We start from the raw sequence: 12,584 nt of genomic DNA, 5'->3' as shown, positions 1-12,584 counted from the left end.
AATCCATTTGACAAACTCCCAGAATGACACACCTTAAATAGGCACTCGCTGTGTGCATTTTTCATTATCTTGCTACCTAATTCATCAGTTACAATGAGTTGCGCTAAGCGTGGATTCTTTTATTAGTCGTTTTCTACTAAATGACTAGCTGGAAAGGGTAATCTGCTCCATGGGGATATCAGCCATGGTACACCATCACAGATGTAAAATAGTAACGTTTCAGTAAGCACAGCAAGAAATAAAAAAAATCTTACAGGATCATACATGATCGATCTCACAGGATTATAGATGGTTAGATCAATGTCACCTGTACGCTCGCTGGGCTAGCATTTACAAGTATATAAATGAGAGGCACTGATAACCAATCGAATGAAGAAACGTGCATTGGCTGTAAGGTGAAACAGGAACGACATCGAGGCATCTCAAGGGTGAGCATTTTTTTTCGAAATTTAAAAGAAAAAAATGAACGTTTATATGTTATTGGTTATCAGTAATGGTTAGTGATTATTGTGCGACAGTTTATAAAACTGTGGTTGAATGTATTAGAGAAAACTATGGTTGCTTTTGGGACGTATTGTCCAAAATAGAAAAAGTCAGCTCAGAGAATGAAGGAGTTACCAAAACATAATTTAAACGCATTTGTCACTATGACGTTTAAGGACACCCGAAATTCGGATAGTGAAAGCACCGCTAAGATGTTTTCGTTTCGAAGCCCCAAGAATGAATTTGAACTAGATTTGTGATATATATATATATATATATATATATATATATATATATATATATATATATATATATATATATATATATATATATATATATATATATATATATATATATATATAAATTATGTTAGTTGTCCAGCACTCCTGTTGTTGCATCATGGCATGCGGGAGAGCACATGCGTTTGTTGCTGCAGAATCTCATGTCCCGACGCCATCACGTGATTGATACGAGAGTTTAACGGGAAAAACCAAAGTTTCTTACCCAGCCATTTAGGCAGGCTTGAACGCGCTAGTGCGCACAAGCCCGTTCTGTCTAAGATACAATGTGTAGTTTATCGGGCGTCTGCAGAACCTGCTTCACCGATGATTTCACATAATTGCTAAGAGATTGTAAGGGGGTGAGGCCGCAGCATCTCACCGAGCCCCTTACGCAGAGCCTAACGCACTAGTGCGTGAGCATGTTCTCGCAGTCCTTGGGCCCCTGTTTTCCATGCGCAGTAAGCGGGGTCACAAAAACCGGATTGAGCTCCACCATAAGCTGCGTCACATTTTAAAGCACGGCAATGTTCTCTAGAAAAAGGGTGTGACAAGGAGTAGTATAATTTTTCTTAAGCAAGTTGAGGTCACATCGGATATTATAAACAAACTGTCTGGTGCAGCTGCTGTAGATGAAAGCGAGTGTATAGTGTTGATCGAGAAGCACGCCGAAGCGTCGCTAGCGCTTCCTTGGTATAGTCGTAGACTGATGTGAAGCGAACTGTTTTAGGTTCGCACTAAATAGACGCTTCATTCTCTGATATGCACACATTACAATGAGGCGGCAACCCGTAAAGGCGTGATGGTGATCACATGTGTTCCCTTCAGACGAAACTCCTAAAATTATTTACGCTATGATGCGAGTTTGGCTTTACTCACATGTTCATTCGAAAAAAAAAAGAGGACGGTGAAGCCACGGAATCAATTTTGTCGTCAGCTAGAGTAGCTATTGGGTGGCTAGATATGCAACGCCATTTTAAAGTGGGTATACTCTATCAGAGTGACACGTAGTAGCTCAACTCTGTCACTGGTGTGACTGCAGTTGAGCTAGTTCAACACAAGACCAAAAACTAAGAACTGTCACACCATAAAATGTACTGGTTCTTGGAGTAGCTACACTACTGCTGACTTTACACAGTATCACCTTCTTTATAGGGTTACACAACTTTCTTTAAACACGAGAAGAATAACAGACAACTTTTAAGTACAGAAGATTGTCACAGTACGAATTCCAACCTCTGAAACGGCACTTACGAATATGTGAACCTAATAATATTTTTATGTTAGGCGACTTCAAGAATTTCGAATATCAGGCTTTATAAAAATTTCTGATATATGGGACTTACATAACCCGATATGCCCGATTCCTGATGTCGCTATATAGGTAGCATATACAGCATAGTACATAGTCTTAATCGTACATGGAAGTTGCAATATATATATATCGAATACATTGCAGCTACCTATATACGGCTTTATATCAAGCATTTTTATAAAGTTTTACATGAATCTATATAGATAACTTTTTATATAGGCATTCACATGATTCGTTTATATGAATTCAGCTCATGTCACTGAAATGAAGTATAGCTTCAGAAATCATTTCCCAGCCAGAAGTATTCCCGTTTATTAAAAGGTTTGCAGTCACCATCATCTAAAAAATCACAATCTTGTTCAGGTTACCCTCAATAATCTCAAGTTATTCTCAACACATATCTGTTAAAAGTGTAATTTGGAAGCTTATTTGATATTTACGGTGGACACATCTCACTGTTATTCCACTTTTCCTGAAGATTTACATTGTGTTTAAGTTTATTGTTTGCATATACAGAATTTCAATTGAGTTCGTAAACAGATTGTCCACAGTGTTTTAATTAAATCATTTTTGGCGTGTTGATTGAGCGCTCATAGTGAGACAAACAGAATTATGACTTCGTGTTGACTGTATGAACTGCGTGCGGATTGAATTATGTAAATGACTTGATACTCAAACTTTATGGAGTTCAATCAAAAATGATCGGTATGCAAGCTTGTCATGCGCAAGTATTGTGACTAAGAATGACCTATAACGTGACTGCTAAGACTGGTGTCTATAAATCTCTGTGCGCGTAGAAACGGTGGCTATTAGCGATATTTCTTGCCAACTGGACACTAAAAATTGCCTTTTGAAAACGTACCCCACCTTCCGTTCCACCATTAATGCAATATTAACGCGACAGCGTTAAAAAGCTCGTTTCGCAGAAACTCTGGATTGGGGGTTGGTGGTTTTGAGCGAAAAATCATCCTATCGATAACTGAAAATTGAGAAAAACGAAAAAAAAAAAGACATTTCGGGTCCGAGTGAGGATGAAAACCAGGCCATTTGCGTAGTCAGCAAGTGTTCTACAACTTGGCCATGCGTCTGCTTAGAAATAAATTGATTGATTGATATGTAGGGTTTAACGTCCCCAAACCACCATATGAATATGAGAGACGCTGTAGTTGAGGGCTCCGGAAATTTCGACTACCTGGGGTTCTTTAACATGCGCTCAAATCTGAGCACACGGGCCTATGCTTAGAAATAAAGTTGGAGTAACTTTCTAGTGTTGTAAATTGAACAAAAATAACTATCATGCTTAAGAAAGACACGAATTCCGTACACAGGTTTCACCGAACATGTAATAACATAGCAATATTGCACGGTACAAGCGTAGATTGCCATCGGGCATCACAACGTCTGATTACCAACGCGACTTTCGGTATAAAGCCAGTCAACCACTACCAAAGGCACACACGTTTCTGCGCGTAAATTTCCTTCAGGCTACGTAGTCAGTGCATAGCAAGTGCGAAAACATTTGATAATTACCTGTTTAAACTACGCTACCTTTTTTTACATGGAATGCAGCCAAGTGCAAATCGTCACGGAGACAAGACACTTTCAAGTTTCTCAATGACACTGTAGTATTGCACAATAAACTTTTGTTCAAGTAACAACTTACAATAAAAAGCAGGCAGCTACATACGACAGTCAATTCTTTCTGGATAACTTAAGCGGAATTCGAAAATAATACATCAGAGAAAGAGAGGACATTGTACCCTGAACTATCAGGAACTGGGAAGGGCAGAATATCTTACCTTGAACTAGGTTGTAAAGAAATAACAGCTCAGCGTGATTTAGTTGGCAGTAAAGTGATGGAAAGTGTAATTTTTAGCCGCTTGAAGCAGCAACCACTGCAATTTTAGCGAAATAATGGTGGTACACTTTTACGAGTTTTTTCGAGCTCGCTAAGTGGTGTTACTGCTGGATTTCAGAAGGCAATTGCTGATCAGATATGCATTTATGCTCAAGTTGAGCAAGACATAATGCTGTGTGCAATTTGTGGAAGACTATACGAGAACTGAATTCTCGAGAGATATTCTGTCAACACAGAGAGAATGAAGGCCGCGCATGGCAGCACTTTTATTGCGAGCATTCAAAGTTTAGCATGCTTTGTTAGCAACCAATCAAAAAGAACACCGAGATCACTGATACCATAAACCTTACTTAACGACCCAGTATTGGCAGAGTATAGAAATTACTTGTTGGACATTTTGTGCGATATAATATTCATAATTTTATATATAATAATAATAGTAAAAGTGATAATATTATTATTAGAAATGAAAAAACATATGATATAACATTGAATGGCTCAGATTATTCTAGTATGGCCGAAATTATTCGGCCACAATGAAGCAAATTCAATAGGGTTCAGGTGTTCTTTAACTGTTATACGCGAGTGTGTAATTTGTAACACCATATTTCAACAGACCCCTCCAGATATACATCAATGTATCGTAAAGGAAAACCACTTATGCAGACATATATACCTATATGCGGCCGATAATTGGTCGGTTTGCGACTTATGGCATTTCCGTAAATGGGGCTCTGACTGCATAGTGGTCAAGGCGTTACAGTGCTCGTCTACCTACCCGGTTGTCGCAGGAATAAATCTCTGCCACTGCGGCTATATTTTTGATAGATGTGGTAATGATTGAACATCGTAAATTTAGGTACCCGTTAAAGAGCCCGAACTACCTAAAGTTTTCGGACCCACCACTACGGCATGCCAGAAAAACACATGTCGTCCTTAGGATGGTAAAAATCAGGAATTATTAAAGCATCTGAATGTTAAGGCCTCAAGAACTTGGGGGCTCAGGAATATTGCGACGCGCCAAGGCGCATGCGCAAAACTGAAGTTCATCTTGGGTTTTTGCGTTGGTGTTGACCCAAGGCCTAAAAATACCATGGCAAGACGTCTCAAGTCACCAGCGAGATGCAACAGAAGCAATGCAAGCCACGGTAGCGTATTGCCTGCACCTCGTATAAATTTTATTTCACCACATATGGCGCTGTGCGCGTTATGGCGCTGTGCCCACGCAGCCTGAGTTTAACCCTATTTTCAAACTCTGCTGATTCACCGAACGCCAGAGGATTCTGTGCAATGCAGCTTGCGGACCCACTGCCTTGTTCCCGAATTTTCAGACTCTCGATGTGTGTTGCAAGTAGTGCGTCATGCGCCAGAATATGTTGACAAAAAGCGACGATGATGAGGATAAAGGCGCCACAAGAATAAAATGTACGCAGGTATAACGCGGCAACGGAAAGCACAGGACCGGGTTAATTCCCGTCAATGTAGGAGCTAGGAGTCAACGTCAATGTAGGAGCTAGGTCAGGTTGTTAAGTTGTTGCTGTAATAGTATCTGTATTTAACGTCCCAAAACCATCATGTAAGAGACGACCTAATGAATAGCTCGCGAAAATTCTTCGCCCATATGGTGTCTTTTAACGTTCAACGAAATCGAAATACATGGGGTCAAGCATTCTCGCCTCCATCGACATTGTGGTCACTGCAACCAGGTTTTGAACCCTCTCCCCCCTTGAGGGCCAGCAGGCGAGCACCATTACCACTATACCACCGTGGGTGGTGTTGTTTTCATGTTTGATAAGAAAAAAATATTAAAATGAAAACCATCTGTTGAAAAAGAAAAGGAATAAACCTGTGCAGACTAGTACTGCAAGGAAGAAGAAGAAGGAGTAGAAAACGAGAAACTGCGTTTGGTCTGGTTTCTTCGCCGTTCGGTAGTTTTCCTTTACATCGTGGTGCCGAAACCCCTCGTGCGGACACGTCTCCTTCATCGCACGACTCGAGGCGACCTTCTACTCGACCGCGTCGTTTTGCGGGCGGCGAGGACTGCAACGAATCGTTCCTGATCGGCGTAGACCGGACTAGACTCCAACACCGGATCCGATGGATCGCCTCAAGACCAAGCACTCCGCTTGACGAGCCCAGAACACAAAGCTCCTGCAAGAAGCAAGGTCACTGCTAAGTGACCCTACCGCGGACAAGCCCAAACTCACATGTATTTATGACCGTTTGTCAGCGAGCAACAACGAGCTCTCGAAGATCAATGATGCGCTCGAGGAGCACGTAGCAGACGAGGAGCTCGAAGCTGAGTATATCACGGCAGCAGAGTATAATGACGAAGCTATAAGCATGCTCGCTGAGATTCGCTGCAAGATAGACGGTTTGCGTCATGGAGACAGTAAAGCAGCGGCTGCTCCTCAGAACGCAAACACATCACCATCTGACGTGCCAAGCGCAATTGGCCCAAGGCTGCCGAACCTTGGCATGCCAACATTTAGAGGTGATATACATGAATGGTCGGCTTTCTGGGAGCACTTTGAGCAAACTGTCCACCTGAACAACGCTTTGTCAATAACGACGAAGTTCTTCTATCTACGTCATCATCTTGCGGGTGAAGCAGCAGCTGCGATATGTGGTTTTCCGACTTCCGAAGTCTGTTATGCAGACGCCATCGAGTTATTGAAGGAACGCTTTGGAGATCGAAAACGCATCGAGCAACACCACCTAGCAGCGCTTTGCAATCTACCTCACATCAAGTCGGGAAGCGACGTCTGTGGCCTTAGGCGACTTTACGATGCTGTGCAGCTGAATATCCGTTGTCTAACTGCACTAAATGTTCCTACGCTTAGCGTATCCGCTATGCTGATTGACATTTTACAGAAAGCCCTACCATACGACATCATTTTGGCCTACACACGTGCAAAGCGCAGTCAGGCACTAAGAGAAAACGGGTCTGCTGCCAATGTCTTTGAGCCAAGCGTGGCAGCTGCTACATCTGAAGCGGAGTTAAAGGAGCTGCTCACTTATACACGTATAGAGCTGGAAAGTCGGGAGCAGTGCAAGCCCTTTAATGACCAACTTCTGGATGACCGTGCACAGAGGACTCGAAGCGGCAGCACCAGGATGGCTTCCGTACTACACAGCACATCGAACAGCTGGGGAGAGTGTTTTTTCTGCAAGTCGAAGAAACATGGCACCCGCGCTTGTGACGCGAACCTTGCCATCGATTCGAAGAAAGGAATGCTTGCGAAAGACAACCGCTGCTATCGATGCACGTCCCGAGGACATCAGGCACGTTCTTGCCGCGTCAAACTTACCTGCTCGAGTTGCCACGGGAGGCACGCATCAAGTATGTGCGACCCACACTATACATCAAACCAAACAGCGGCACCTTCTCGTCCAGTTGACTCCTCCGGCAGCGCAATAGGAATGGTGTCGTCACAATGAGTTATGCTGTGTGAGAAGGATTCACTGAGCGGGGGCACAACAAATCACAGTGAAGTATAGCTACAAACGTTTCGCGCCTTTGTCATCAAAAACGGCAAAACAAGGTCTGTCCGAGGGATTCTCGACGGAGGGAGTCATAGATCCTTCGTCACGGATGATCTCGCCAAGACATTACACCTACAGGTGCTGGGAGAAACTCAAATTTCGCTGAATACGTTTGGCTGTTCATAACCAAGTACTGTGGAAGACTTCAAGTGGTGGAAGTTCCTCTCCGTAGCCAACACGGTTCTGACACCTGCACGGTGCGCGCAATCGTTGTTCCAGTTATCTGCCACGATATTGCTTCCCCGAAAGCTGACAGCCATTTTGTTCAGAACTTGCGTCTTGAAGGCAAGGTCATTGCGGACGAAAAGAAGTTTGATGCGGAAAGGGAAAATAGCCTCAGCTTGTTGATCGATGCTGACCACCTCTGGCAAATCATGTCGAGACGCATCGTCAAAACTGCAGAAGTTCCAGGACTTGTAGCAATAGATACAGCTTTCGGATGGACGCTACAAGGACCCAGCCACCAAAAAGCCTTTCTTGACTGCAGCTCTAGCCTTAGGGTCTGCATACTGAAAGTACAAGCAATTGTTGATGACGAATCAACGTCGCAGATCTTGCAATCTTTTTGGCAACTAGAAGCAATTGGCATCGAAGATTCAACGGCACCTTCCTCCCATGAGTCTGTTGCACGATTACATGAAACCATTAGCAAGAAAAGCGACAGATACACAGTGGCGTTGCCTTGGAAGGAAGATAAAAAACCGCTCCTAGGGAACAATCGGGAAATCGCGCTATCACGTCTACAAAGATTAACGCGGAAGCTATCAACGATAAAAGGAATGTTGCAGCGATATGACAGAGTAATCCGGCAATATCTGGGGATAGGTCACGCGGAAGTGGTGCCTAAGTATACTCCTCGGGATAGAGATCACTCCATATATTATATGCCACATCGGGAAGTAATAAGAGATGAATCGTTAACTACGAAACTGCGTGTAGTGTTCGACGCATCGTCACACGTACCATCCCTTAACGACTGCTTGAATAAAGGAGTGAATCTCAATCCAGAATTGCTGCAAATCCTTCTTCGCTTTCGGTGGTACGCTGTCGCTATCAATTCCGACATCGAAAAGGCATTCTTACAAATTGAGATACAGGAGACTGACCGAGATGCATTCCGGTTTTTCTGGTTTGACTCTATTTCCGTAAGCCAACACCATAAGCTCGTCGAAGGGCGCATGACACGGGTACCGTTTGGATCAACGTCAAGCCCTTTCTTGCTCATGGCAACTATTCACTACCACTTAGATAACGCATGCGAAGACAAAGAGCTCGCTTCTACATTAAAGAAGGCATTTTATGTCGACGATTTATTCGTGGGTGCGGAGGCATTCCATGAAGGTCGGTGCATCTATGAGCAGTCTAAAACTATTGTGAAAGATGCTGGCATGAGGCTCAAAAAGTGGAAGACCAATGACAATCAGCTGCAGAACATTTTTGACAACCAGGAGGAGCAAGTAGAAGGAGAATCCGGAGAAGCAGCTGCGGTCTTGGGAATGCAATGGGATATAGGAAATGATTACTTCAAGTTTTCTTCCAAGTCGGTGGCCCAGTATTTAGTGGCTGGCCAGCTCGACAGGAAACGTACCCTATTGAGTGTTCCTTCTCGAATTTATGACCCGCTTGGCATTCTGTCGCCATTCAATATCACTGCGAAGCTTTTGTTTCAACGCCTTTGGGTTTTAGGCCATTCCTGGGCCCGCGGAGATCAAGACGCAGTGGGCAGCCTGGTGTGCCGATGTATTACAGCTCGGCCACATAAGGATTCCGCGTTGCGTGAGAGACGGACTGCATGGAGCACTTAAAGAGGCTGAACTGCATATATTCGTCGACGCCAGCCTGAAGGCTTATGGAGCATGTGCCTATTTGAGAGCATTTGATGAAGGTGGAAACTCCGCTACCTCTCTCATAGTAGCGAAGTCAAGAGTGGCACCTATTAAGACCTTAACGCTTCCAAAGCTTGACCTTATGGCCGTGGTAGTGGGAGCCAGATTGCTAAAATACATTTGCTCCTCGTGGGATTTCAAGCATTTCAATTGCGTCATGTGGACTGACTCCATGATCACACTGAGCTGGATTCACGGAAACTATAGCAAGTTGAGTCGATTTGTAAAGCACAGAGTGTTTGAAATAACGCAAATTACTGAAAAAGCGTTATGGCGCTACTGCCCGGGCGAAGACAACCCGGCGGATGTACTTACTAGAGGCATAACGACAAGGACTATACGTGCAGGTCGCTATTGGTGGCATGGACCTGAATGGTTGTCCCAGCCGAAATCAAGCTGGCCTTCAGAACCTAACCAGTACAAACCGATAAACGAAGAGGCAGGGATTGAGACGCAACATGTTTTTCTTCAGGCGTCATCCAGGAACTTACACCCGGTGATCAATATAAGGAAGCATAGCGACCTGCAGAAGCTCTTGCGCGTCACCGCCTGGGTCTTTCGCTTTGTGGATCGATGCCGTGGACTTCAAACTTCACTCAGCGAAGCGATTTCGGCACGGGAGCTAAGGAAGTCTGAAATGTTTTGGGTCCGATATGTTCAGCTGGAAGTATTCGCGAACGACGTTGAACAACTGCAGCTTGGACACCCACTCCCCAAACAGTCTAGGCTGATCGATCTTCATCTTTTCTTGGACCAAAACAGACAGCTTCGGCTTGGCGGACGACTCGAGAGAATGGACGCCACATATGACGAAAAACATCCGGTCATACTGCCACAGAGACATTGTTTCACGTCTCTGGTAGTGATTGAGGCTCACTGCAGAGCTTTGCATGGTGGTGTGGCAAACACTATGATGCAAATACGACAGCGGTATTGGATCATCCGCGCTCGACAAGAAGTCAAGCGAATCATCAACAAATGCTTTCTCTGCCAAAGGTACAATGTGAAACCTGGGAACGTACAATATGCGCCGATGCCTGAAGACCGTCTTCTATCGTCACGGCCATTTGACGTAGTAGGATTGGACTTAGCAGGTCCACTATATATAAAGCAACATGAGCTACATCGTGACACATCAAAAGCTTATATCAAACTCTTCACCTGTGCGATGACTAGAGCAGTACACCTTGAACTAACGAGTGCAATTTCGACGACCAGCGCCTTCTGTCTAGCGTTCCGAAGGTTTCTTGCTCGCAGAGGAGTACCCACAACAATGTACTGGAATAACGCTCTCGCCTTCAAGAGAGCGTCACGGGACCTCAGGAACATCTGGAGTGTCATGAAGAGCTCTTCATTCACACCTTTTCTGCTGAACTACCGCATAGAGTGGAAGTTTATCATGCCAGGTGCACCTTGGTGGGGCGGTTGGTGGGAGAGGCTTGTCCAGACTGTGAAGTCATTGTTGCGCAAGGTGATGGGAAAAAGCAAGCTCAGCAGCGAGCAAGCTGAAACGATGCTACTAGAGGTAGAAGCAGTTGTTAATTCAAGACGGCTTACCTACGCGTATACGGACGCCGAAGAGCCCTCTCCAATATGTCCAGCGCATTTTCTTGTTGGACGTTCATTGTTAGCGCCTCCGGATCAGAGCAACAATGACTACGATGCCATCAGTGCTCAAGCTGGTCGAAGAGACATCATCAAAAAGTTGAGATACAGACAGAAGACGATGGATCATATGTGGATGCGATGGAAAAAAGAGTATTTATTAGAACTACGGGCACTTCATCTATACCCAGCTCATCCCAGCGACTGCCTCCGAGTAAATGACGTGGTGATAATCGAAGAGTCTAGTATTTCCAGAGGAGTTTGGCCCCTTGGGCGTATCACAGACGTTTACCCTGGACAAGATGGAATAATACGAGCTTGTCGAGTGAAAGCTCAAGACGGGAAGATTTTCAGAAAACCAGTGCAGAAATTGTACAGACTGGAATTGAGTTCTCGCCGCGAATGTTCTCGCCGTGAATGTTTTGAAGACGGAACAAGCGCAAACGAGATGCCCACAAAGAACAAGAAAGTAATTACCATTTGACATTGGCTGCAGATGGCTTTGTATCGTAGACAAAATTTGAAAAAAAAAAGTCACGCAGCCACTGATCTCAGTGCACGCAGCTTCTTAAAAAATTATTTAAAATAGCAGAGTAATTGTAACATGTAAGTGAAATAGAACCTCAGTATATTTGCTTTTGTCTTTTCTAGCAGACGACAGGCATTGAGAGTGGTCAGTGAACCTTATACTTTTCCATCCACCACAGCAATGCTCTACATTACTTGAACGTACAGTGCGTTTTTAATTAACTGGAAGCCCATTAAAAACTGTAGATTGTTTCCATGAAACAGAAGTTTTTTTTTCGTTTGAACAATGGTATTTCGCGTCGAAGCGATGGAAGTAATTCCTTCCTCCGTGGTCGACACTAACTGAATTAACAAGCCATCGTGATCAGAGGTGGTGTCAACGCTATACGTTCGACGTCAGCCTGCAGATTAAAATGTCAGGGTTTAAACCACCTGTACGGTAGAAATGCTTGTAAGGTAATTACTCTATCTATCTATCTATCTATCTATCTATCTATCTATCTATCTATCTATCTATCTATCTATCTATCTATCTATCTATCTATCTATCTATCTATCTATCTATCTATCTATCTATCTATCTATCTATCTATCTATCTATCTACAACATTTAGCTCTGCTGGCCGTTTCAATAATGGTATCGTTACCAAACTTGGTACGGCATAACGTGACTGTATGAAGAACACATTTAATTAGTCATAACAAGAAAATCATGAGAGGTATGTCATGAATGTCATGATTTTATTTCATGGTCCTGCAGCTCATGCGGTGGTTTCGTTCACATGGCATGTTGCAAAACTGGTATGTTATGGCATCATTGCATGGCGAACACAAGCGACAGACCCTAACATGAAAAGCATGACATGTGTGTCATGTAACAACAAGACTACATGCCACGCTGATGATGCGCTCGCTGCCGTTTCGCTAGCTTCACATGTACCAAATTTGGTATTACAGCACGTGAATGGATGACGAAGGTATGTGACTGGTGCAAACATGATAATCGTGAGATGCGTGTCATGTAACAACATGACTTCATGCCACGCTCATGATGCCTTGGCGGCCGTTTCGCTAGCTTCACTTAT

At 43.8% G+C, this 12,584-nt stretch overlaps 1 protein-coding gene across 2 annotated transcripts in view; it reads left to right on the top strand.

Moving 5' to 3' along the window:
* Positions 1-295: 295 nt before the first annotated feature.
* LOC119171162 (uncharacterized) overlaps positions 296-12,584 on the top strand; it is a 42,675-nt gene continuing 30,386 nt past the window's right edge. The window contains exon 1 of one of the 2 annotated variants that reach the window (XM_037422191.2): positions 296-428. Coding sequence is in view for 1 of the 2 variants with exons in the window: in XM_075888483.1 (XP_075744598.1) it covers positions 345-428 (84 nt within the window). In the remaining variant the exon portion in view is untranslated. The remainder of the gene's footprint in view (positions 429-12,584) is intronic. The other variant, XM_075888483.1, reaches the window with a different exon arrangement.

Source organism: Rhipicephalus microplus, chromosome 3 (assembly GCF_043290135.1).
Source record: "Rhipicephalus microplus isolate Deutch F79 chromosome 3, USDA_Rmic, whole genome shotgun sequence".
Lineage (NCBI taxonomy): Eukaryota > Metazoa > Arthropoda > Arachnida > Ixodida > Ixodidae > Rhipicephalus > Rhipicephalus microplus.
This window is presented reverse-complemented; position numbering and strand designations above follow the sequence as displayed.